The sequence below is a fragment of the Chaetura pelagica genome, unplaced genomic scaffold, assembly GCF_000747805.2.
Source record: "Chaetura pelagica isolate M959 unplaced genomic scaffold, ChaPel_1.0 scaffold725, whole genome shotgun sequence".
NCBI lineage: Eukaryota > Metazoa > Chordata > Aves > Apodiformes > Apodidae > Chaetura > Chaetura pelagica.
Window position 1 is genome coordinate 216,241 of NW_009953490.1, and position 27,554 is coordinate 243,794.

Below are 27,554 nucleotides of genomic sequence, written 5' to 3' on the forward strand. Positions count from 1 at the left end.
TTTCCCTAAAGAGTCTTGCATCAATGCAGAAGGTGGACTGGATGGACTGCAGGCACGAACACTTTGATCTCCTAGACTTTGATTTCTTAAGAGCCACTTATTCTGGAAGCTTGGTAAAAGAGAAGACCATTTCCTTCTGTTGCTAAAAAAGCAGCAAAGCCTGAAATCAGTAGAGGTTAAAGGCTCAAGGAACTTATTTTCAGAGCCTGTTATGTGAGCCACTAACTAGCACAGTCAGTAATAGCTGTCTAAAATATGTAAATAGACACAGGGTGCAGTCCTGCGAGTTTAGAAACTTTTTGGAAATTTGAGGTATTCTTCATCAGGCACCTTAGGCACTTGACAAGTGCTGGTTGCTGATTCAGAGAGGAAGGAGGGCTCATGACACATCAGCTGACACATGTCAGCACTTGACCAACCCACTATGTGTCTGAAACACAATCAACTCCTGTGGTTTCTAATCCTGCTTGACTTTGGGGGGGTCTTTCAGGAAGAAGATCATCAGTTTGATTATGAGACTGTGATGCTGAGATGCACCGAGACCTTTGATGATGAAGATTTCTAAACAGTATCTGTTTGCTAACGTTTTGCCAAGCATTGCCATGTACACCAGGCATGTGAAGAGACTGCACCTCTTTCAGTGAAGCACCTTTCTGAGCAGTGTGTGGAGACACCGTGTTAAAGTGGTTTGTTACTGTTGACTTTCCATTCACTCCTCAGTGCTTCTTGATGTATCAGTTGCATACTTGATACCTTTAAAAGTTCCAGAGTTTAGGTATTTATAAAATCTTAAGAAATACTGTTGTCTGTTGCAGATTAATGTTTAACCTCACTTCACAAGTAAACTGAGGCATGTACAATTGGGTTGACATTGCCCAGCATAAGCTGTGCAAGAGCTGCAGAGAGGGCATATCAAGGGCAGGATGCATGCAGATCTCAAACTGCAACCTGAAAAATCACAAAGTGCCCTGCACCCTGGCAGTGATTACTTTTCCTGTGCAATTTTTCAGCTTGAGCTGACAAGGAAAGAGGGAATTCCTCACTGAGAGTGAGATAAGGCTCTTCCATCTCTTCATGAGGACAACAGCAGTGGGCCACCCATTCTCAAATTGTGCAGAGGAGTGTAGGCACAATAACACACTTTGGATTATTTACTTCTGCCAGTGTGTATAGCTGAGTGAGCAGCCCTGTGCTCTTCTGCCACACCTCAGTTTGATGAGTCGTGCTGCTCAGATAGTATCTTGAAATAAGAAATGCTGTGAAGACAAATAAAATCCTTCACATCTCTGAGCTATCACTGAAGGCTCTCTGCAGACTTGGACAAATTGTGTTCCAACAGTGATGATGCTGAGGTCATGCTAACAGCCATCACAAACAGAAAGGCTAAAAGTTTTATTTTAAAATCTAAACTAAAGCTGGCATACCCAGGTATCCATCAGGCTTTGGCAGCCAGGCATTTAGGTTGAATCCATGAGGGTTGGGCTGTGGCCCAGCACTGCCTTGGTACATAGGTAGGAGCATAGTACACACAGCTGTGTTCAAGTGAACATGTGTAGAGACTAGTACTGAAGCACAAGGGGAGAATAATCCCTCCAGAGCACCTTCTGTCGCTGAGGCTGCGGTAGCACTCCCAGGTGGATGTTTGCCTGGCTGCTGTGTTTGGAAGTGCCCATGGGCAGATCCTGATTGGATTTAAGAGCCCCTCCATGTTCTCTAGGAGTGCATCCCTGGCTTTCCCTGACCATTCCGGTGTGCTTCATGTGTACAGGCTGTCATTGCTTGGAGACTATAAGCAATGCTGACTCTCCCTTCTCCTCCTCTCCCTCACGTTCCAAAATGCCAAGCATGTGCATCCCCTGGGCAGTCTGGGTTTTGGGCCACATGCTGGCTGAAATCCCTGTACAGACTTTTCAGGGGATCCAAGGTCAAATCATTCCTTTAGGTAGCACAAGAGACAAACATAAATATCTAGAGTAACAGGTGTTTGCATTAACTGTTCTGCCTAGGTTTTCTTAACATAGCCTGCTTTTTGGGGGGGGAAATAGGTTTGTTTTTCTCAGTGTTGAGGCTGTATCTTCTGCAAGCTTTTAGCTGTAGAAATCTTACAGACTTCTCTCATCTCCAATTCCATTTGCCACGCAACAGTTGGTCAGTTTTGTTACATTAATGATTCTTTCACCATGTCCATGTTAACAACTGCATCAGCTGAGGTCAAACTGGACAATACTGTAGGACAGCCATGGCCATAGATAATATTCAGGAGTTAACAACCTTTTCTTATTAGCTTTTCATCCCCACCTTTTAAGGACAGTACAAAAAAGAAGTTAAACAGCAGAATATTTCATTTTCAAATGACTTTAAGCCTGCCACCTACCAGAGGAGACAGTTCTGAATGGACACTGTATGCTATGTAGATGCAGTCCCTTGATCATCACGTCAGGGCTTCTGATGCTTCACCAGGAGAATTTTAGGTTAAGATTGGCCTGAACATCAATGTGAAACAACAAGTGTGTTCAGGTAATGTGAAAATACTAACTCCTCCAGAGGGCAGCAAGCTTGGTGGGAGGTGTAATGGCATTAAGGAGAAGATGAAGAGCACACTGATTCCTCCTGTCAGGCTGTCCCGGTTTACAGAGCACAGGCCTGTGTGTGACATGGGAAGGCAGCTTCCCCTCCTGCAGAGCCAGGACTACACAAACAATAGCTGTTCTGCCCTGGCGTGTGTGAGCTCTGCTCTGCCTTGGCAGGGAAGCAGCTTTAATAAGCGCAGGTACCACTTTGTGCAGCGCCACATCAGGATGCAACAGTAGCACAAAGAACAATACAGTTGACAGGTAGCTGGCTGTTCTCCAGGCAATCCAGAATAGCCCTCAAGTGTTCGGATCCTCTGGTTTTAATTTATTTCCTTAAGTAGCAAATAAACAGAAGCTGTGTCCCTGCAGTGCAAAACCAAAGTTGTTTCCAAACCTCAAGTGGCCACATACAGCTGGGAGGAGTGGTGGCCCTGCAGCCTAACCCCTGCCTACTTTGTTTTAAAATTTGGAAATGTCCGTCTGTGACAAATAGAAGAATAGTCTATAAATATATAACAAACACACCAAAGGGGGAAATTAAAAAGGATATTTAGGAGCCTGAGTTTGAAATACCGACATAAACAACTTCTGAAAATCTGTCTCTAAGCCTTAGCAACAGCAGATCCAACTGCCCTAGACCAGTATCCCAATATCCCAGCATATCCCAAAAAAAACACCTCTCTGCACCTCCTGGGCCACAGGATGTACCAGAATAACAGATGAGTCTCCACTAGGAATTCAGGCCTCCTCGTGCCAGGAGCTGTAAAGGCATGCCCAGCAGTACCCCTGGGATCTTGTGAACCAAATGCAAGATGGGGACACACAAACACAGCAGCAGGCATGGAGGAGGATGCCATAACAGATGAGCAATATTTTCCATCCTTGGGGTGGGGAACAAAAAGCCTATTGAAGACCCATTTTTATCGGAAACCTCTGACATACATATTTTTTTTTTAACAGTCCAAAGCAAACATATACCTCTGGCACTTGCCAGCATCCTACCATGTCTTACAAGGAGAAGCAAAAAGATATGGCTGCAGCCTCCATAGAGCTGACAAAGAGCCAGTAAAATTACTGAGGGTTCCCCATGTGTGCTTCCCACCTGGCTTTTCCCATGTGGGGATCCCAACCATAGCACTGAAGGAAAAAGCCTCACATGGAAGACAGAGTATCTAATGGCTACATAGTACAGCAGTTTTTGGCCCTGTTGCTGTTACTTGTGTACCTTGTTCGTTAGCTGTTTATCTTGTTCTCATCTAGACCACTCCTCCAGTGTGTGGCACATCTGGCCAGCATCAGCCTGGCAGCTTCAGTACAGGACACAGGATCAGTGTGATGTGGACCAACAACATGCTTTCTCACGTGTGCTACATCAGAAAGCAGTTTGAGAGGTCTGATGAGTATGACCATGGGTTTGTCTGCTAGATCCCTGGGAGCATAGGCTGGTTCTAAATAAGCTTAGAGATGTAGTCAATGTTGTGGAGAATGAAGAAGGTACCAGAGCTGAAATACCTGGGACTAGTCATCTCTAAAACCTGTGATGGTGCGGGGATCAAATATACTTAAATGCACAAATAATTTTTTCTCCTAAACACATGAAACCCACAGTCTTCAATGGTGGTACCTCAGCCTGCCAGTAATAGGAATTCATACCATATCGTTTCCTCCTCTAGGATCCCAACATGCACACAATTGATTTAAGACATGGATATGCCCCTAACTGATAAAAGCAAGCCACATAATGCTACAGCTGCAGGATGGGACTGAAGAACATGTAATAGGCATGAGGAATAAAGAGTTTTTGTGGAAACCACCCGGGTTTTGTTCAGTCTTGAGCTGAACAAGCTGGACATCGTGTCACAGCCTCCCGCTGTCCAATGGAGGCTACAGAAAAGATGGGGTCACACTTTTCCCAGAGCGGAACAGTGAAAGGACAAGAGGCAACAGACACAAAGTGAAGTATTAGACACTCCAGTTCGACATGAGGGAAAACGTTTTCACCACGAGGATGGTCAGGCACTGGAACAGGCTGCCCAAAGAGGCTATGGCTCTCCATCCATAGTTCAGCTGGAAACAGTCCTCTGTAACCTGGTCTAACAGGACCAGCTCTGAGCAGGGAATGGCCTAGATGACCTCCAGAGATTCCGTCCAACTGAATTCCTCTGTGATTCTTCAAATACTACCTGCCATGGCAATCACCTTGAGAAATATTACACTGTACATTTTATTTATTTTTCCCAAAATATATCTATGTATAAATCTCAATACAGGAAACACAAGCTTATGCTACAGCAACAGTGTTATTACACACGACTGGCAACCAGCACCATGTGGAATCACATTATATTTGACATTATGTATAGATTAAGGCTGTTTCTGCTAATAGTGGAAAGAAGCAAGAATCTGCAAACTGTTTTCCAGAGAAGGGGTTTTCTGGGTACAATCACCCAACCAGACCAAACAGGAACTGTGAGGGGGACACAGGACATAGCAGTAGCAGAGATACATCAGATTGTGAGCAGAAGAGTTTTCTCCATCTTTGATGATGGTCCCTTCATCTTTGTATGGTTTGGTGCCCTGTGGAAGCTGGCTTTCCCGAGACTGCTCCCAGCATGCCAGGTGGGATTAATTTCAGTGAAGCTGGGTTTTTTTGTTAGGTCAAGAACCTAAGGTTGCTGAATTCCCTCTGTGGCCTAAGATGGGAGAGGCATGTTCAGAAGACAATCCGTCCCATTAACCTTAAGTACCTCTTACAACAACATTCATTTGACTGATTTTAAACTATGGGAATATGTAATAAGCTGAATCATGACCTAGAGATGCCTGCTTCTTCCCTTTGGCCAGCAGGAGGTGTAAACTGCAAGCTGAGAGGTGAGCACTGCCTTTACAGATCTTTAAAGTGGTGGGGATTGGCCTCAGGCAGGGGATGCCTGACAGGGGTGCAGGGCCCACATCAGGGATGCCTTCTTCTCAAGCAACCAGGACAGGGAGCAGGAAGAACTCTGCTTCAGCTAAACTGCTGCTCCTTGGTGTCCCCAAGGCTCAGTGCAAGGAAGGAAACTGAACATCTTTCCCAGGCATTTCTTAGACTTTGGTGTTCCCCAGAGAGGAAAAAGATTACTCCCTCAAGGTCACCAGTGGTTCAGGGGGCAGAGTTGGGAAGAGAAAGATGTTATCACTCTCTTGCTTCAGACTCTTAGCAGCTGCCAACTCATGTTCAAATGATGGGGGCTGCAGACATGCTTTTCTTCTGCTTCTGAGATTTCACCTGCAAGTCAGGTGCTTATACCCTTGTATCAGCAGCTATCTGAGAGTCTCTTTCTGAACTTGCTTTAACACCGGTTTCCTGTCCAGCAGCCTTCAGTTCATCCATTCCCTTGTCGCCAGGTAGTCTTTTGGGGCAAGTGGGGAGATAGCGAAACCAGGAGGCAGCACAGTATTTGGTGCCTACACCAAAAGGAAGGTCATAGACCTTGGAAACAAGCTGAGAGCTATCTGCCTCTCCCTTGTGGCTCTTCTTCCATGCCAGAAGCCCCCGCTCCTCCTCTGTTCCTGCAACAGCAAAAATGAGAGTGTTGTGTTCAAAACAGCAGGTGTTCTGAGCACAGGACTACCTTGTGTGTCTCACACCTGCTTCTCAAATCCTAGCAGGCCCAGTCACAACATAGAGATCCCTTGCACTTAAACCCTTCTAGCTCCAAAGCTCTTTACAAAAATACACTAATAAGCTTCTAGACAATACCCATGTGCCTCCTATTCTTAGATTACCCCTTCACAGGGGTGAAGAAAATCAGAGGCCCATTGCTGTCTCTGAGGGCCAGCTACAGGTGCTGTATCCTATCTTTGGTTATCAGCCTTTCCTACTGCTTTCCACTGCACCAGTTCAGCTTCAGTTTTAGCAGGTCTCAGAAGGAGGCATGTGTTGGCTCCTTTCACTTCTTGTAGTTGCCTTTTTCTCTCCTTTCAACCACCAACATGGCTCTAGGCTGGTATTTTCCCTAAAAGACATTTTTCCCAAATAAACCTTTTCCTCACCTGTTCCTGAAAAATTACTTTGTTTTTTATAAGCTTCTCTTTTCCAACTAGTGACCATTTCAGCCAAGTCTCCTGTTCCTCACCTCTCTCTGGGCGGAGTTAATTCATGTAGTGTTTCATGATTGCTAGTTCAACTCCTACCCATAGAGCAGTAGTCACAAAATCAAAAAATATTAGAAAACAAACCTTAGGGCAAGCACAAACTAGTAGCTTAGCTCATTTCAGCAGATCCTACCTGGAATGGTGTTATCAAGGATAAACCCCAGGAGTCCGCCCACAAACATGCCAGTGGTGAGAAGTACCTGGATCACCTGGTCCAGCTGGATGATTCCTAAAAGAAAAACAAAACTTTGGATAGTGGTGCAGAGAGATGCATGTTTGACCAGCAATATCCCCCATGTGCCAAGAGGCTACAAGCTGCATGCTTGTTTAGACAAGACTTCAGATTTGGTAATGCAAGGGAGATTGATCTCTCTGCCAGTTTCACACCTACAGTTTTATTCAGCACGATTATTCACTGACCCAGCTGCCGGTGGGCAGGAGATGACCCATAAGTACATTAAGAGCCTATTAACAGTGCAGATCATAGCACTGTCCCAGAAAAAGCCACCTTCTTCTCCAGACATGTTCTCTACCTCCATGAGATGACACCAGGCAGTTCCCTACAAAAGCATGAGCTTCAATTCCCGAAGAAATATAGGTACATTTAGTATGGGGTTACACCACAAGTTAATCAGGTGTTGTTTCTCTGTGAGGGCTAATTCACATGAGCAAAATAGCCAAGTGACATAAAGCAACTAACAGAGCATCTATAGAGTGTGTGATTTGTGACCCCATCTCTTTCAGCAGCCCACCCAGCGTGCCCTGTAGAGAGGACACCTTAAGAGAGGACACTGCAGCCTTTGTGACTAGAAATGTCAATAAAGTGAACTTGATGGAATGTAGTAGAGGAGTATGCTTTTGCATTTTGGAAGCACAAAGTTTTATTGTGTATGAGCATGTAAGAAAGCTTCATTCATCATGACCTTGATCAAGATTCAGCCCTGGAATATTCTCTTGCCCCATCCCAGGATCGTGTCCCAGGGAAGCATTCTGCAGTCCTTAGCCTGACAGGAATATGGGTGAGGTGCAGTCACTGATGAAGAGCAGAGATTTCCACACCAGAACTGTGCATGAGGACAGAGGGCAAGAACAGCCCTCACAGAAGGAAACAGGCAGCAGTCAAAGCACAAGTTTCAGGGTTTTGTCAGGAAAAACTGCATTTTAAAAGATTGCTGTGAATCAGCCTTTGCTTCAGTGCTATGTTACAGAAAATACTTCTGATGTAATTTCTTACCTGTTTCCAGCAGTGTACTGTTTTTGCTTGCCCAGTTGGGAATTGTGAGGCCAGCAAATACCGAAAATCCAAAGATAAAGATGTTTCTGGAGGAGTTCATATCTGTGTACTGCAGAGAGAAATTGCATCCATTACATCTGGAATTGCCCAAATCCATGGATTACTGGTGTGTTCATGGGACATGCTCAGATGTAAACACGGCCTGCAGGAGTGGACCTGGGCAGCAGCTCTGGTGCTGCTGGGGTGTTAGTGATGCTGCTGCCCTCAGGGCCAGCAAGCCCTGCCCCAGCCAGGGACTCCTCAGCGATTTAGCCCCTCTGGGTAAATGGCCTCACCTTCCCCAGAGGAGGAACTGCCACCACAATGTTTGCATTTGCTGCGGCATGATTAGGTCTGCCTCAGCCCGGCAAGGATCACAGAATCCTAGGGGCTGGAAGGGACCTCGAAAGATCACCCAGTCCAACCCCCCTGCCAGAGCAGGGTCACCCAGAGCACATCACACAGGAACGTGTCCAGGTGGGTTTTGAATGTCTCCAGCGAAGGAGACTCCACAACCTCTCTGGGCAGCCTGTTCCAGTGCTCTGTCACTCTCACCTGCCTGGAAACCAAAGCCCCATCCCTAGGGATGAAACGGCGCTTTGCGCAGCTGGTACCTGCAGATTGGAGACCCCCACTGCTGCGATAACGCCGAACATCACGAGGAACATGCCTCCGATGACAGGGGCGGGTATACTGGCAAGCATGGCCCCCACCTTCCCGAAGACGCCGCTGAGGAGCATGGCACAGGCCCCGGCCACGATCACCGCCCGGCTCCCCACCTGGGCGAGAGGGAGAGGAGCCCGTCACGCACCCGCCGCCGAGGGGCAGCCGGCCCAGCGCCAGCCTGCCCGGCACGGCCCCCCCTCCTGCCACAGCACTCCCTGGCACCGGCTGGGATGCAGCTCCAGTGAGCTGGGATGCTCACACCGGCTGGGAAGCGTCTGTATTTGCACGCCAGTGAGAATTTGTTGTGAAAGGCGCGGGGAGAGCAGTCATGGATCCACACCTATTTACTTGATGTTATGCTCTTCCCTACTGCTGTCAGGACCTTTAACAGTTTGTTGTTAAACAAAAGATGTGTTATTACATTCAGAGCACAGTAATCCACACAGGCAGCTTTGCTTTTGCTGCAGCCTAGAAATGTCTTGGCATACGCACAGGCTGGAGCTGTAACTACCTAGTCAATTCACTGGACAACCATTCCACTGGGGTTCAGATTGCCATCTAAAAATGGCTTTCAATGAGATGATTCACATCAATCCCTACATTCCCTGGAGACCAATATCCAGGAGACCAGAGCTGGCTGGCTGCTCCAGTCCCAAGCTCTAGGATCTGATCTATCCTTTCCATGGTCAACAAAGGAAGCAGGGCAGTCTCTTGGTCTGTCCCTATCCTCCATCACCCCTCTAGCTTCAGTAAAATCAGTTATTTATCTTTTTTTTTTTTTTTTTCCCTAGAAAGATCCAAGGTGGCCTTTTCTTGGTTGGGCGCTACAACAAAGATGGAATGAAACACCAAGCCAGGCCTTTCATTCAGAGCTGTTAGAGCATGTAATTAGGAAAGAAAAAGACTATCTGCCAAACAAAGGGATGAAAGAGACATTTACAGACTGTGGAAACTAAAAAGAAAAGAAGCAATTTCTATTAGACTTTAAATTCAAGATACGCCTTGCTGCACCAAAACTTGGACAGCTTAAAGAATCATGCTAGGATTTACAATGTTCCTGTCTTAGGCAGGGAAACTGTAATCCTCTGCAAACATTTTATAATTCAATTAATTATTTTAATCCCTCCATTTAAACATCTGAAGAATGTCATATTTACAGGAAGGGCTTTTTGTGAATGCTTTCAACAAAAACATTCCCAGTAACTAGCAGTGTCTCTTTTTAAATATTTCTCAGTTGTTCTTAAACATATCCCTTTAAAATATGTTAAGTATTACTTGATTGTGAAAGATAAATGAAAAAGATTTGGAGGGGAGTTTCAAAATAAAATCATGCATTGCCTTCAGGTGGGCTTTTTATATTCCATGGCTTAAAACCTTGGGACATCATTACCATCAAAACTGTAATTTAATAAAAGCCAACAGGTCTATTTGTTCCAGGATTAGAATGAAGCTTTAGATTCTTAATTTGCCAAAATGTCAAATTACACAGTGCATGGAGTTGGCCTGTAAGGCAAATTACCTAATCCATTGATACCACAACTGTGAGCATATGTTGCTAAAGCCTCTAGTTTAGAGTTTATTTCAATTATTTAGGGAAAACTAGAAAATCAGTTCACTTTCTTAAGGTCAAAGAAGCTGCACAGTTTCCTGCTATGTATATGGTGACTGAAATCTTTACCTTTCCTTAAAACCCTTTTCATTTTTTCTTGAAAATGAAAGTTCAATACTGGCATGCTGGGCTTGATCAAGCAGCTTAAACATAGGTACTTGGTACCGTTTAAGATGTTGCATCTTGGCAGCTTCCAGCAGCTTCTCCTTTGCCTTATCTGACAGCCTCTGTGGATACCTGAGATATCCAAAGATGTTTCAGCTGGTGCTGGACACCTCTGTTAAAGCAGAGGAAACATGTCTCTTGCATCTTAATTTGTTATGGAAAAATCTTTTTCCTATGTGAAAACCAGAATGAAATCTGCCTTGTGCTCTCAGCACCCCCATCTATCCCATCCAGAGTCTTCAGACTGATTGAAGGTTGACTTGAGATGAGACTGTAGTTTCTGTTCCCTTAAGGGTGCACAAGATGAGCAGAGGTGAGATCTGAAGGATATATCTCTCCTGAATCAGCAAGGCATGTCCACCTGAAGGGCTTAGCATACATTGGGGAGAACATGTTCCATAATCTGACAATTTTGAGTCCAGGCACTCTTTCACTATGCTCCATCCCCTGCCATGTATGTAGCAAAATGCAAGTCAGGAAAGAATGGGCTCAGGTATGTGATCAGTATGCATAGACAGCATAGTGACAAGGTACATGGGGTGACAGGCTAAACTGGACTCCATGCAGCCATTCAGACAGCCCTTGCTACTGGAAGCAGCCCTTTCAGTCGAACACTAATGCTTCAGTATGTGAAAAATGGGTATTGTGAAGGAGGTTTAGAAAATCCAGTGAAATAAGCAATGTTATAGAGTGTGAGCTGCAAGGCAAATTTTGCATTTATTCACTGACTCACAGCTCTCCTGTCATGACATTGATTATTTGACAGTGATTTAAAAATGTTTTCCAGTTGGCTGCTGGATGTACCTGTCCTCTGGCTGAAAAGCTCAGTGAAAATCTATAATCTGATTGTCAAGTTTATATCTGGAAATTTCTTTCCCTTGGAAGAGCAGTAAGATACTCTAGGGATTCACAAAACTTTACAGAGAGGTAAAAACACAGAACTTTGCCATCATGTTTTATAACCCCAAAGAAATTGTCTACCTTTCACATGATTGACATCCTTGGGTAATGAAAAATGTGGTGCTTGAAGCCCTATGAAATATTTTCTTTATCCTTTCCTTCCTTTTCCTTTTCCTTTCCCTTTCCTCCCTCCTCTCTCCTCCCCTCACCTCACCTCTCCCTCTCCCTCTTCCTCTCCCTCTCCCTCTCCCTCTCCCTCTCCCTCTCCTCATGAATATATTTAGGAAGACAGATAGACAAAGAAAGACCAGAGACAGACAGACAGACAGACAAACAGACAGTCTTTGATAGAGTCAGTTCTCAGGAAGTTTCCAGGTTAGCTCAGAAGTAACACACCTAAGCCAGTCTCACCTCAGCCAGGTGCCATGAGTCATGGCTATGTGCACTTGCCCAGTAAGCAGAGAATGAGGGACTGACCACCTCTGCTTTAGGCGATTCGTGGTGCTGCTGAGGTGGTCACCCACGTGCCAGGGCACGTTGCTCAGCATGCCTTGCAAGAGGTGGGCTAAGGTCACATCCCAGCCCCAGCACATACACGTGCACACCGCTCCTTCGTACACACGCCCCTGGGGAAAACCCCCAGAAGGGCCAGGGCACGGCAGCCACCCTGCTGCAGAGAGGCTCACCTTGGTGATGCCCAGGGCCCCCACGTTCTCGCTGTAGGATGTGGTGCCGTTCCCTGTGCCCCAGGCCCCAGCCAGGAGGCAGCCGATGCCTTCCACCCCGATCCCGCGGCTCACGGCGTGTTGCGGCGGCGGCGGCGCCCCGGCCAGCCGGGCGCACGCGTAGTAATCTCCCACAGATTCCAGCATGGAGGAGATCACCCCGGCTAGGATGCCAAAAATCCCAGCCAGGCTGACGGTTGGCACTCCCCACTGGCCTGCAAGTAAAGAGCTCAGTTCAGGTCGGTGAAATTTGCCCTGAGATTTACTGTGAGGGGGAGGAAGAGCAAAGGTGCCTCATTTTTGGCATTTCATCTCCCTCTGCAAGCCAACAGGGGAGGTGCAATCTGGAGCAGGGAGCAACACGGTGGGGTGTGGAAAGAGGGGAGGCAGTGGTACCTGGGTAAGGCAGCCGAAACCAGGGAGCCTGGGACAAAACGTCCCCACGAGTGTCCGTCCGGGCCGAGTGGCCATAGGCTTTAGGGTTGGCGGGAAGGACGTCAGTCACCGTCAGCACGTAGCAGAGCAGCCAGCTCAAGGAGAGCCCCAGCAGCACCTGCCCATCACATGCAGCAGTGGGGTCCAGTTAGGGCATGGCCATGTCTCCAGCACAGCTGTGGGGGACAATGCTGGCCTGCCCCTTTCCCCTGCACATGGGATGGAGACAGAGGGATGGCAGGGGTACCTGGCGGCCCCCCTTCCCTCCCTACATGCAGGACCATGGGAATCTTCTCCCCTTTTGCCCCCTTACTGTGCAGTCTGGGTTGGGAAGCACTGACTTGGCTGGACAGAAATGGAAAGATGCCAGGCAGCCCCAGGTGGGTGAGGCCAGTCCCTCTGCCATGAGCACTGGGTCTCCAGGAACCCCAACATACCGGGAAGATCTGGAAGAGGTAGACCGGGGAGAAGTGGCACTTCTTGCCTCTCTGGTAAGATGGCAGCAGCACAGGGACATCTTTCAGGTACTGGGAGAACAGGACTATGAAAGAAATAGTCCTAGAAAGAGGGAAAACCAGACCATGAGACAAAGTGGGTGATGAGTTGCCTGCCTGTCCCCACATTAACTGAAGACCTGCTACTGAAGGATCCAGGACTCCAGAAGACTCCAAAAAATAGGCTGTCAGCACCAGAGGGTGGCTCCCCATACCAGCAAGCCTGGAGTGGAACAAGCTTTCCATCACATTCTACTGACAGGTCTGCTGCATTTGCAAACACATGTTCCTACATAAAAAGGCTGGACCTAATGATCCTTGAGGTCCCTTCCTACCTGGCGTTCTATGATTCTATTAAATACTTTTTTCCCCTTTTATTTCAAAACTGATCCCCTGGATGGTGCGTCACTGAGTATGACACAGTTGTCAGAGCTTAAAAATGGCAATCAAGTAAAAGAAAAAAACATGAGATACATGCAAGATCCAGACAGGATATGTAGGAAACAGTCCCTGAACCTCTGTGTAATTCAGATATACTGGAAATAAAGGTTTCCTGATTTCAGGTTTACTTATTCTGCTCTGCAACTGGCAAAAAGCTCCTGTATGGCACAGAGAAAAGAAAGAGGGTTTAATTTGGTTGTGCAAGGTTGAGTTTTGAAAGAAAAAAACTGTGCTGGGACCATGAGGCTGCATGTGGCACCCACAGAGCTCTCCCAGCCAGCCAAGAAGGGGACAGCAGGGCTGACTGGTCTGCAAGGGCTCTGTGGCAAAGGGGTCCTCCAAGACAGGGATGCTCATGTGTGCCCCCAGCAGCACCTGGGGCCCATCCTGGTGGCAGCAATCATGAGGTGCAGCTCCTCTGCCATCCCTCATGTGGGACACATCTCCCACGAATGTCAGCACAGCTGGGTGTGCTCATGGGAAGCCCTGTCTGTCCCCTGTGTGTCTTCTCCCCAGAGAGGGCAACCAGATGAAACTGAAGGCTGTGATATGTGGCAAGAAGGCAGGATCTGGGCATCACACCTTGACTGCTGAGCTGGTAGAAGTCCTTGGACATTTTCCTTCTATGTTAACCATGCCTATGAAGGGCTCCTCATTTATTTTTTATTTTTAATAACAAATCTGAACTGTATATGTTGAATTAATCCAGATAGAATTTGGTGAGAAATTGCTTGCACCAGCTGAAGTGCAGGGACAGTACACCGGTTGTTTTTCCAGGCCTGAAAGGGTGGGAAGCTCTGGATGCAATATTCACAGGCAGGCAGAATCCCAGCAGTGCAAAGGACACACTAAGCTCACCTCTCTGCAAAGATGTGCCACGACATCAAGCCAGAGTTATTTATCAGTCACGATTCAAAGCGCTGAATGACAGGAGTGGGAAAGTCTGAGGAAGAACTTGTTTCCATTTGTGGTTTCTAAAGCTGCAGAGCCCAGACAGACTGCGTTAGTGCGAACTTGGTGCTTTTGCAGTGAGAGAGGTGCTCAGCAGCCTTATGAATCACTGCAGAACCTTCATCTATCTTGGGTAGGTGTTGCTGCTTATTATTCAGGTTGCCTGACACATTCCATTAACAAACACTGCTATCAGCTGTTTATAATTCTGCTGAACTTGACTCATAACGTCTGCTTCAGGCCAAAGATTTCCGGAATAATATACCCCTAACTTATTTCGAAGAACAATGTTCAGGAAATGGACATAGCATAGCTTGTACTGAGGAGGTCATGTTGCCTTGAGCAGCGGCAGGGTCTGCTTATTACCTGGAGCAGAAATTTGAGATTTAGTAGAACTTGTCCTCTGGTGTGAGGGATATTACTCTTTCTCACAAAAATATGCTCACTTGTGATCAGTCTGTAACATCATTCATCCCAGGTCCCAGGCAGTCAGCAGAAACATCTCAGGTGTTAGCATTTGCAGCTCATAAAGCTTCTGAACCTTCTGAGTACGCCCAGGCCTTGCCTAGTGATAACCTGTGTAGGCACCATCACCAGGGAGCAAGAGAGCAAGCCCTAGACTAGTTTCTGGAAGCAACAATGGGTGTTGTTGGGGGCTCTGGGATCTCATGGGGCTGGTCAGCAAGGCTGAGACCACATGGCCAATGTCTTCCATCTTCTCCATCACCCTTCTCCCCCTTTCCCTATTGGCATCCACAGAGCATGGAGAAGGCAGTAAAAGAATACACAAACTCAGACAGCTCAAAGCACAATTATCAGGTGGGGGATAAGGTGTCCGAGTCGTGAGAGAAAGGACTGGGATTAGCACAGGCAGAAGATGAGACAGAAATGAGCAGGGCAGAGACAATGACCCAGGTTGAGATTAGAGACACAGGCTGAGACCCTATCAATGAAGTAGCACAGTTGGGCAAAAAGGTCAAGCAAGGGACTGAGGTTAGGAATCAGTGACTGGAAAAATGAAGCAGGAAAGAGAACAGGTCCTGACAAGAATATATATTTTGAAGGGAAAATTCAGACTGACTAAGAAAAGGGGCTAGGGCAACTTGTCAGACCTGGAGAAGACAACAAGGCAGTGCAACAACAAGTGGTGGAAGAAACAATTGTGAAAGGAAAGCTGGGGGCAGGGTTTGGGGTCATGTGGGGTGTTGGTGTGAAAGATCAGTTAGGTGAGGAACTGGAGGTAGAGAAGGGGTTTTGGGGCCTGGGAAGGCAGGTGCAGGGAGAAGAGAACCACAGAGAAGTGGACTGGAGCATGTACCCACAACAGCACATTGCCCTCCTAGGGCTGCCGTCAAGCCTGGCTCCAAAAGCAGCTCTGAAAACACTAGAAAACTCATGGTAGCCCATAGAGAGGATAACAACCTACTCCTGTTGCATGTTATCCCAAGTGGAAGTCTTCATTAGGGATCTGAAGGTCCCAAATCTGCAGGGGAACCATTGGCACTTCTTTCTGAATTCATTTCTGAAATGCCAAGGAAACCCTGCCACCAAGCACGCTCACACATTCATATACAAGGGCACGCACACAAATATCCCTGAAACAGCACTCAGTGCTGCAAAGCCACAAGCACAGACTTCTCCAGAGCCCCCCAGGCCCTCTGTGAAGAAAACAATTCCTCCTTGTCATGTGAAAACAATACATGAAGCACCAGCTATTCTAATTCTAGGAATACCTAACTCCGAGTGCTCAACTTTGTCATTTCAGGAATGTTTTTTTCACACAAATAATGAATGTGTAAGACAGTGTGCACAGACAGCTGTGACAGAGTCTCTCCCCAGGAACTAGACACAAGAAAGACTTGTTTCTCTACTGACCTTTAAACTTCGGATTTCCATAAAAATCACATTTTTAAACTCGTTTTTGGGTTTGGCTTTGTTGCTGAGGCATCAGACCTCTGGAAGGGTGGAAACCTGTGTCAAGCTGCTGTCTTGCACAAGCCTGCCACATGCTGGTGTTCAATAAATTAACCTCAAACCCAGGAGAACCCTGCTACAAACTGCAACACTGGATTTCATGTTAAAGGTAGGTGGCTTGTGTACCTTCAGCTTTTGCCCAGGGAAGTGACACTTACATGAAGGCTATGCCCCAGTGCTGCCCTGCCTTGTCCCCGGCCGAGTCAAAAAGAGGCAGGGCAACCAAGGTGATGGTGGGGGCAATTGTCAGGGGGCCGATGAATCTCATCAGAAATCCAAGCAGGCCAGAAAATCCAACGAAGATCTGAAAGCAGGAAGCTACAATGATAGCTCCTTGCACCTGGAAAAATGGAGGGAGAGAGCAGAGGTTGAAAGGAGCTCCAGCTGTTGAGGCTTTTCTTCATAAGTCAGTGTAAAACCAGCGTGAGAGTCAGGCTCAGCCTACAGGGATGAACTAACAGGGTGGCTTCCCTGTTCCAGCAGAGTCTGGCTGAGCATAACATGAGGAAGGACCACCAGAGTACCAGCACACCAACTTTCCCCTTGACTCATGGGTTGAGTCCTCATTAGGGCTAATTCAGTTCTAGAGTCTACCTCCTTCCTGTCCTCTTGGGCCACTCAAGCATGCATCAGCTCCCCTGCTCTCCTAAAGTGCTGGGAATAGCTCTTACCCTGAAAATGGGAGCTGGGCCATGGTCTCCACTCATCTCCCATCTGGGAAGGGCTTGGGGCATTTTAGCACACTGGTAAAGCAGGTGAGCTTGTTACAGCCTCTGTTTTTTTTCTGAGCATTGGTTTCCTTCTGGGCACACATTTATCACTCTGAACTTTTCCATATTTGATAATGACTGCCAAGGAACTAGTGATTACACCCTGAAATAACATTTGCTGCTCACATCAGCTCCAGGCAGGGGATGCAGGGGTGAGGCTGCTGCTCTCTGCCTTCGCAGATTTGGTGATAAACCCAGGCTGGGTCCTCAGGAGTGCTCAGTACTTTCCCTCCCTTGGCTCCAAAGGGAAGAAAAACATGGGGGTGGGGTGAAGCACCCAGCCTGAAAGGAGAAAGCAACAGTGCCCTTGTTGCAGATTTATGAGTGTCAGTAGGGAGGGCAGCCTGAGCTGCACAGCAAATCCTTTGTGAGCTTGCAACACTTCTGGAGCACTTTGCAGAGCACTCCAACATATTGATGGGCAGAGGCAAATTTACCCACCTACTCTGATAAGGCAATAGATGTAGGACAAGGCTCTGAGAGTCCTGATCTTTCCTCTCCTCTTTGTCTACCTTAGAATTCACTTTTCCTTAATAATTACTGTAAGCTCTGCCTCTGCATTTCTTTTTATGAGGTTTCCTGTGAGACAGGTTCTTTTCCATGGAAACATCTTATCTCCCTTCTTTCTTCAATGCTAACCCCACTTCATGGAGAAAGGATCTGGCTGGACCAGTGGAGACTTGTCAGAGACCTTAAATCAGCCAAGGTCTGTATGGCCCCTGTTCAGCAACAGTGAAGCACCTACTTTCCTAATGGAGTTTAGGTGCTTTGAAAGCTGCAAAGACCCATGAGAACCAACATCCATTGGGGTTGGAGGGTTCTCCAGCACTGATGACCCTGACATGGTCTAGTTCTTTTTTGAAAGCAAACAGCCCAGATACAGAGCAGGTGCCACTGAAAATGTAATATACCTCTCGCATCCGCGTCTGCCAGACTTCAATGAACTCTGGTGAAGAGGCATTGACCAGGGTGGCATTCTGTGTCCAGGCAGGGCACTTCCACATGGGGAGAGACAGCATGGCCAGGGTTGGTGTCAGGAATGCAAAAGTGCCTCCTTGAATAATAGGTAACCTGGAAGGAGAGCAGAGGGAATAGATGACAATCAACAATGCTAGAAACCAGTTCTATAGAGGTGACTGTAAGGAAAGCAAAATACATTTGAAAATCAGTCTGCGTGTGGCCTCTGACAGTATCTTTTGAAATGCTCTGGCAGGTCTCCATCACTGACCAGGGGTGGGTATTGCTGCCCGTTGCACTCAAGAGGAAGGGAAGAGCTCATGTTCAGACTCTGCCAATGGAGACTCTCATTGGTGCTGGAGTCAAACTCTGCTACCCTGCATTAGAGAAAGAGTATTCCTCCTAAGGTGTGACTAGACCATGGAGCTGCAAAGCATAGAACCACAACCAAAGGAAAAGAAGGGAAGGGAGGAGGGAAGGAGGAGGGAAGAAGACCAAGGAAGAAAGATGGCGAGACTCTGAAAGAAGTTTAGCATTAACCTAGGCCCAGATCTTTCCAATATCTGGTTGCTTCCTCTGTCCCCTCCATCTGCCTCAGTTTTATTTACAACCTGCTCATGAACACAAGGACATGCCTTGGCTACTCCCCTCATCACAACCATCCTCCGACTGAGAGCAGTGCAAAATGTGACTTGGTTTTTAGTACATTTTTTCAAAGCTAAGGACTTGGCCCTGTTTCTACCAACACTAGAAAGGAGACCTGTATGGGTGGGTCTGAGCACATGGGCTGGGGTGAGACCTGTGGGCTGCTCCCCCATGCCATGTGTCTCCTGGCTCGGAGTAACCCTCAGGCCAGCAAGTAGTTTGCTGGCTTCATACGGAGTTTTGTACTACTGGGCTCGTGCTACTGTGAGCTACAGGATCACAGAATGTTAGGAGTTGGAAGGGACCTCTGCAGATCTTTGAGTCCAAGCCCCTTTCCAAAGCAGGGCAGATCACTCACAAAGGCATCCAGACAGGTCTTGAAAGTCTCCAGAGAAGAAGACTCCACAACCTCTCTGGGAGCCTGTTCCACACCAGCCTCTTCTCCTTCCATGCATGGAGGAACAGAGACAGAGGCTGAAAAAGCCCAACTGGCTCTTCAAAGCCCCCCAGGCATTAAGCCTCTATTGCAGTGCACATTTTTTTAGCCTTTCCTCTAGCACCTGTGAAAAAAACCCAAAGCAGCCCAAGGGCACAGGCTGGCACAGAAGTTCTGAATCATCCAAGGGAAACCCCCAAGGGGCCTCAGCTTCCTCCATTTAGGAAGCACCTCTGGGAGCAGCTCCCAAAGCAACCTCTCCTTGTGCCAGGAGCTCTCCTGGTGTTTGCCCAGAAAAGCAGTGGGGCAGTGAGCCAAGTGAGTGCTTCTACAGGGCATGGATCTCCCTGAACTAGAGGCACTTCCCCTTTCTCTGGAAAGAGCTGGACAGTAAGAGATGGCATAACTGTAACAGCATCATGTTTCCGTCACCTGAAGCAAATATTTACACCTCTGCAATTACTCATGCCATGCACAATCGAAGCACTGTCAAAGCTCTGCCAGGATATTTGAATATCAGTCATCTATGAAGTCACTTACTCACAGCATTCAGCCAAAGACGTTGCAGCCTTCAAAGGATTTTGTGGGCTAGGCAAGAAAAAAATAAACAAAAAGAAACAGAGATGGCTCATTGCCACCAGTGTGGAATTAACAATAGATTTATAGCTCCTGCTGTGTTTGCCCTCAAGATACTTCACAGCCAGCACTGGCATGGGTGGGCTCAGAGCAAAACTGAGGTGCTGAGGTGATGCATATGGGGCATGCTGAGCTCTTTCCAGCAGGGTTTGCAGGTGGGAAAGCTGCGGGTTTTGAGAAGGAAATACTGTGCTCTGATCATCACCACACGATGTCCAAGCATCTGCTGAAGGGGGCTAACCATAATGGCAAGTGATTTGTGTCTCTCCTCTGAAGCCTCTAGGATATTGTCTCCAGTGACTGTCTGGGACCCATCACTGCTTTTTCATGCTGTGTAATACAACCAAGCTGCAGATGGCAGTGGGTCGGGCTCTTCCCTTGGCTACTGCTTCTGGAGGGCTGCTTCTGAACAGCACTAAGTCTTGGTGGGAACCTTCCCGTTTCCATGGCCAGTTCCCATCTGCTCGTTCATGAGCCAATATTGTCTTTCAGACTACACAGTTTCCTCCTGCCTGACACCCACCATTTCTCTCCCAGGGTAGTTGCAGGTGGCAGCCACATCCCTCTGGGCAGCCACCATGCCAGCCTGGCTAACCAGGCTGGCACCTGTAAGATTAACCATGTCCCTTCCCTGTGCCACACTAACAGATCACCTCCCTACCTCTTCTCCTCTGAATTAGTCTTTCTTAAATACAGACACTGGGAACTGTGCAGAGCACTTAGCTGGGGGGTCCCCAGAGCCTCAGAGAGTGGGATGGATCTTTTCCAGGAAAAAGCATCCCCTCAGTCTGGTTATTTACCACTTTCACGGCTGTCTTGTTGGTGGTTTACAGTTATCAACTACTACAGGGCTTCAGAAAACAGTAGAAGGATTTTACAAATCTGCCTCCAACTGTCTCCTCAGGCCTGATTTTTCCTCTGGCCACATCACAGGCTGAGTCCCACCTTTCCATCAGGAATATCCTCATGCATTATAGTTGGGGCCAGCAACAAAGCCAGTGTGTCCTCAGCATAGCAAAATCATTCAAGCTTATCCTATGGGAACAACTCCTTACCAAATTTGTTTTTCCTCAATTAGCTATTCCACCATGGGAGAGGCTTCCTGCTACTTTTTCTTCCTCATCTAACAGCATGCAGGGGACACCACCAAGGCATCTGAGGGTGCCTGGGAGGACTCCAGCCTGAATCACACCAGCAGCCACATCCCATGATCATGCACCCTAGTCTGAATTTAAACTAACTGAAAAGAACCATATTGTCTCTTTTTCATGACCAGATTGTCTTTCCTTCTCTACTAATCTTGTAGGAATGCAGGAGAAAGGAAGCATCTTCCAGGGAGCGGCTTGCCTAAAGCCACTTCTTAGGGCAGACAGAGGTGGAAAAGTTGCATTGGGAAAAGAAACAGGAGCAGTAAAACTATTTTGTGGAGCTGGCAGTTGACCACTGATTTGATGGTAGAAAAGTTTCAATCAGGTCCCTCAGATTTGGAAGCCAAAGAAGGTGTGATTTTTGCCTTTGAAACAAGAAACACGGCTTCCCATCATATTGGAGGAAAACCCAGCCTGTGGAAAGAGAGAGGCAGTCCAGAGTTATGACATGGGGAATCAAAGAAATTTTGCAAGGCCAGCAAAGGTTCAGGGTCTTTGTGGCAAGGGAGGGGTCTTTGCAGCCATGTCTCTTATTACGTGCTGCATTTTCTGGGCAGTGAATGCCAACATTATGCTCACCTCCTCACCACTCAACAGCTCAGCAGCAAAGATGACTTACCTTGCTTACATTCACACTGTGCCACAAAACCCTGAGCAGGCAAAGTGGCACCACTGAACAGAATGTGCTGCAGAGCTCTTCCCTGAGTCTCTGAGCAGTTTTTCCCAGTTATCCCCCGCCCTAGAGTTCCCTACAGAATCTGTGCACCCTTGATCCCAGGCCCAGATGAGGAGGGTCCTGCCTCAGCTGGAGGGTCCCTGGGGTAGGGAGCAAACAGCAACTGTTGACTGAATGTTTCAGTGCTTTATTATTTTGCAGGATAGATTCCTGCAAAGCCCAACAAAAGGTGCATCAAGTACCAGGAGATGCAAACATCAGAACAGCTAGGTAGCCCTGCAAGGCCATCATGTACAGCTATTTCAGGATGCTTTGGCACCTGCTCTGGTTGCCCAGGGGCACCAAATCACACACACTGCTGCAAGCTCTACAGCACACTGGTGGCCAAGCACACAGTAATTGCAACAAACTTTTTGAGTGTCCCATTTCTTGCATTTGGCCTACCTGACTCCAAAGAGGACTTGCAGCAGGGTGCAAATCCCTGAGACAAAGAAGATGGTGCTGATCAGGTGGCTCTGGGTGAGGAGGTCATGCTGGATGCAAAGGTCTTTGGAGAGGATCAGCGGGATGGCTACCAGACCTCCCATGGCTGTCAGGAAATGCTAGGAGCCACAGAGAAAGACAGGGTGAAGAAGGACACAGAACAGGCTGTATAGCACTCCCATGTTGTTGAGGGAAATCTAAAAGTAAGTCAAAGATTTGTGTTTGGATGGTACTAGTATTACCCATCCTCTTTCCTGACAACTCTAATGCTCTGTTCCAAGGCACCTACAAGAACTGCAATGCACTCCCACAAACTTCTCCAGCTTCCCACGCCCAAAGACCTTCTGTAGTGCTCTGGATTCCCCTGTCACTGTCAAACACAACCAGTTTATCCTCAGCACCTGCAGACAAAACTGATGGGGCTACTCTTTCATGAAGCTGGGGACATCCCAAAATATGGGGGCAGAGCCATCAGGCAAAGTGAGCACAAATGTTTCAGTCCATCTCATTTGCACCTCAAAGGGCAGTATAAAAAGCTGGCAAATTGGATCTACCCATTCTTTGCTATCTGTAGCTTTTCTCATACAGTGGAATTATGAATAACCATTACAACGGAATAAATCAGGCATTGCATTTTTCTGAGGAGTCCCAGACATATTTCTACAATGATCTTCAGCTAATTTCTAGATGTGAAAATAATTATTGAAACTTATTTGTGCTTCAAATTTTAACCTTAATTGTGGTGAGCAATGGGCAAGGCAAAGTTGTTTCAGTTGGAATCACTTCCCAGTTCTTGCCTCAGACTTGCACAGGACTGCAGTGGTGAAATTGGAGGCACTCAGAAACTCACTGTGCTCATTAGAGACATGCTTTATTAAAATTATGTCGCAGATGTGTTCAGAAAACCTTGTCTTAATACACTCTATGTCTGAGATGATAGTTTCAGGAAACAAAGTACAAAATGCCCACCAAGCCTCAAGCACAGTCCATCATCATCTGAATCTCCCTGAGGTCTCTCTTCCCTGAGACTCTGTACCCAGCATGGCACTGGTGGCACTGGGTTATTTAACACACCTGGGCATGGACACCAGCCAAAACAGAGTGTGCCTTTCAGCTTATTTTTTATTGCCATGGGAAGGTAGAAGTTCAGAAGCCCTTAGACATTTGGCCAACTTCAGCTGAAGCATCCAACCTGTTCTTGTTATTTGGCTCCAGTCCCAGGACTTCCATTTGCACTTCAAGGGGCACAGCACAGCTGTGGGCACAAGGATGACATTCAGTGCTCAGGGGGTGGTGGAAGGACTTGAGGTCCCTGAAATCCAGCCTCACAGATCCAGTCATGCCCCATGAAGGTGAAGCACTCCCAGATTTAGCTTTGACCTCACATTAACCAGCTGAACAGCCATTAAGCTTCCACCCACCCACAGCCTCCACCTGCTCCCCTGTCTCACCTGAATTCCCAACAGGATGCACAGGTACCAGGGGGGCACATCTGTGACAGTGTAGGCAAGCTTGCTACCCCTGTGGCCTTTGTCCCCACCTTCCTCTGAGTGCCAGGCAACACGGTCAGGTGAGGAGCAGTAGTGGCTCCCATCTTCATCCTGGCAAGCAGGAGAAACCCTTTGTTAGTCACAGCCCAGCCCCACAGTCACCCAGCAGCTGCTTCTTTTGCATCTGTGCTCCATGTCTTGGAGCAACACCTCACATACAGCTTTCAACAAGGGCAGGATGAAAAAGAAGAGCAAGTTGGGAAGTTGAAACAGAGATAAAAACACCTATGGAAAACTTTTATATGTGTGTGTGTAGACCAGAAGAAACATTAAAGGGTGCCTCAGCCTCAAATGGACACCTGGACAAAGTGTCCTAGAGTCATTAATGTCTAGTTAAGGATGAAGAAACTGCAACCAGAAGCAAGAAAGAGTGGGCAGTGGGTTAATCAGTGAAAGCTGCACTCACTATCCCCTGGCCTCTGTCCTTCCTGGCTGTCCCACCAACCAGCACTCTTAATAAAACATGCTAAAACAACTTGGCTGCCACTAATTACAGAGAAGAAGCATGTTTGATATTCAGTTTCTTAAGTCTTCTCTTCCCAATGTCCTTACATTCCCTGTTACAAATGTTGTGCCTCTATAAACACAGCTGTCCTGTGTCTGACAAGAAAGCCTTGCTTCTGCAGAGGAACAGGGTAAAACACAGGGACACCAGCAGACAGGGAGCCCTGGCATCCACAAGAGGGGACTCAAAGCAGGGCTAATTGGGTGCTGCCCCAGCTTGGCCACCTGCCCTGGGAATGGCACCCAGAGGGATGTCCCAGGGCAGGGGCAGCACTGGGGATGGGGAAACAGCCTGGAGACCTGGGCCCAGGTGGCAGCGTCTGCAACAGCTCCCCAGGAAGACTGAGCTCCTCTCCCAGGCAGCCAGAAGCCCCAGGGCTCCCCAGGGAGCTGTAGGCCTTGCAGAGTTTATTTATACAAAGACACGTTTTGCCAAGGAAAGCAAAATATTGCTTATAGCTTTGATTCAATTGCCACAGCTTTTAAGCTAAGTAAATGCCCCTGGCTGTCCACTCCTCCTTCCAACCCACCCTGACCCCTGAGCACACATGCACACACACACACACACAGATGTACACCACTCCAGCCTGTGCATACATACGTGCACACCCCTGCAAACACACACCCATGAGGAGTGGGGAGGCTGCCTGAGAAGCCACAATGTTTTGAGACAAATGCAAAAACTAATTAAGAACCCAAACCATTTGTTTCATCAACCTTCCTCCAGTCAGCAAGTCCTTGGCACACAGTGAGCAGAGGGTTTTCTGGGCTGGGATGCCCTGCTCTGTAAGGGAGGATCAGAAACCTCTGTAAGAGAGGATCAGAAACCTCTGTCAGGAGAAGCTCAACCTCTTTGTCAGCATTAGACTTTTTTTTCTTGTCCTCCAAGTCCTGCTAGAACCTGAAGACATCAAAATGCCCAGCAAAACAAGGTGGCTGCAGCACCACTCACGCCTAAGTGCCTATAGGGATGTAAAATTAATGCTGCATTCAGGTGTAAATTTGGTAGGTTTAGGAGGTTAATCCTGAAAGACTTCCTCATTTGACTGGAACCTCCAGGTTTCCATTCTCATGACTGAGTCTCAAGTCCCATTCTAGATCACACTGTTGAAAATGTGCTCTGCAATACCTTTAAAACTCACGTATTTATCCAGCCTAGGCAGGCTGGGAGCTTTACAGCTACTTTAGAATAGACAGGTGAAGGCAGAGTTAATTCAAATTGAGCTCAGGCATGAACTTCAAGAGCAAAAGACATTCCTGAATAACCCCCTGTGGAGACATTTTCATTTCAGAACAAGAGCCTGAGCCATGGATTAACAAATGTACAGCAAGGTACTTAAGACTGCCCATGCACGGAGTTATTTGGGGACAGCTACTCCTGAATAACACCATGGGCAGACAAACCCTTAGCTAGGCAGACAGCAGTAAGCTCCTTGCCTTGCATTGAAACTTTCCCAGTGTTAACTAGAAGGCATGTTCCAGCAGGGCAGAGCCTGTGCCATTAGCAGCCCCACATGACCATCACATGAATGCCTGACCACCCCTTTGCCCCAAGCCAGCAGGGCTCAGTGTGAGAAGGATGCAGTGGAGATAACAGGAGAAGACAGCGCCAGAGGCAATGGGCTCAAGTTGAAACACAGGAACCACCTGAACACCAGGAAATACTTTTCCACTGTGAGGGTGACCCAGGACTGCACAGGTTGCACAGGGAGACTGTGGAATTTCCATCCTTAGAGATATTTTAAAACTGTCTAGCCACAGTCCTCGGCAACTGGGTCTAGCTGACCCTGCTTCAGCAGGGAGGCTGGGCAAGTAGACCTCCAGAGGTCCCTTCCAGCTTCAGCCAGTTGGTGGTACTGTCAGGAGGGCAAGGCAGGAGCATTCCAGAGTGGGAATGGGGAAGCACTGCTGGGCTTCTCAGCCCAGCTTCTCCCACAAACGTAGAGGGCCAGGACACACCTGCTGCATATCTCATGCTCCAGGCACAGCCTCACAGCTCTCAATAGCATCTTAAATATGCATACCAAGAAGGCAGTCAGAAACTGAGCTGCTTGAATCACGGGTAAAGACCTCTATATTCTGCCTTCTTTTTTGGGGTGATTCAAACCAGAGAATGTCACAAGCCTGATCTGCATTATGGCAGAACAGGTAGAAATGGAGACCGTTAACAACAGCAAAAGAAAACTTCTGCATTGCCCTGAGGCTCTGCCTGCAGCTGGCACAGCCCCCCTACTGCTCACAGTGCATTCCCCAAGAGTTACCTGAGAAATGGGAAGCCTGGACACCAAGAGGTTAAATGCCTCCTCCAATGAGTCCCAGGCAGGTTGTCTGTACCGTGGTAAAAGGAGTGTCAGGACCCCACACTCTCACACCTGCTGTCACAACATAAGCACCTCTCTCAGTTTCTCCTGGAGATGACTCGTGCTGTGAGATAGGAAGGGGCTGCCCCAATCTGCTGCAGCCCACAGCACCTCCAGTGCTCTGCACACCCCTGAACCGACACATCACTCACAGCTTCCACCACCCTGCTGTGACCCTATGGAGTGCTTTCCCCTGCTGACTCCCAGATGTCTTTTTTTCCCCATCTCTCTACTGATTTACCCCAGTAGAAACAGATCCAGAAGACAAAGAAACACACTCTCCAGTTGTCTAAGTATCTGTTATAAAGTGCTGTACCCAGGGACACAGCCACAAGCTCACTTGCTTTTCAGTACAGATGCACTTGCTCTGACATCCATCTACACTATAATTTTACAAAAAATGGAGAGCAAAGAAGTGAAAAGGGTTCCAGAGAGCAGACAGTAAGTATGCTGAGCCTGCAGCAGCAGCAGCAGCAACTGTAGTGAGGAAATAATTCATCGGATTCCTGTTGATAAAGGAGCCGAGACAGACGGTTACCACACACCAGCATCCTTGCAGCCAGTCCAAGCCCCCAACTCTCCCTTTCTCCTCCTGTCTCAGGGCTTGCACCCATTTCTGCAAGCATTACCCTTCAGAAAAGAGCAGACTCACCACAAAGCTGGGGTTATCTATCCCGTTGAGCTCTTTGTCTGAGGAGGGGGTCATGCCTTCCACTTTCCTTCACCGACAGCCTTGAAAGAGAAGGACTGGTAAGAAGAGGAAAGCCTCCCAAGTTGCCACAGTCAACAGTGCCCTAAAGAAACAGGGTGAGCAGATGCAGAAGCTGAACTTCAGGAGTCAAGCAGTGCTCAGTCCTAGCTATTCATGTGAGCCGTATCACAGAAGCATTTCTTTTCCTTTGGCTTATATAAGTGACTCCTTTTCTCCAGCTGATTAGAGGACCGGCATTCAAACCAAACTGGAAAGCAGCCCTTTCCTGGTGTGAGTGAATCAGTAAGGGATGGCAGAAACAACTTCCTCCACAGATAAGGATGCAGGGGAGTGT

The 27,554-nt window shown here is 47.6% G+C and overlaps 2 protein-coding genes across 2 annotated transcripts in view; one reads left to right on the forward strand and one right to left on the reverse strand.

Moving 5' to 3' along the window:
* The window catches only part of STRA8 (stimulated by retinoic acid 8), a 13,071-nt gene extending 12,506 nt beyond the window's left edge, over positions 1-565 (forward strand). Inside the window, exon 7 of the mRNA XM_009999038.1 lies at positions 491-565. Within this exon, the coding sequence (XP_009997340.1) occupies positions 491-565 (75 nt within the window). The remainder of the gene's footprint in view (positions 1-490) is intronic.
* A 5,291-nt stretch (positions 566-5,856) lies between these two features.
* On the reverse strand, positions 5,857-27,214 carry LOC104389959 (solute carrier family 23 member 1-like). The gene is made up of 12 exons (XM_009999017.1): positions 27,161-27,214; positions 23,546-23,695; positions 22,056-22,213; positions 18,025-18,184; positions 16,502-16,683; positions 12,921-13,041; positions 12,445-12,601; positions 12,010-12,263; positions 8,598-8,762; positions 7,945-8,053; positions 6,844-6,939; positions 5,857-6,125 (listed from the first exon to the last, which is right to left on the reverse strand). Exons 1-12 carry the CDS (start codon positions 27,212-27,214, stop codon positions 5,857-5,859), a joined length of 1,875 nt encoding a protein of 624 aa, XP_009997319.1.
* Between the last annotated feature and the right edge of the window lie 340 nt (positions 27,215-27,554).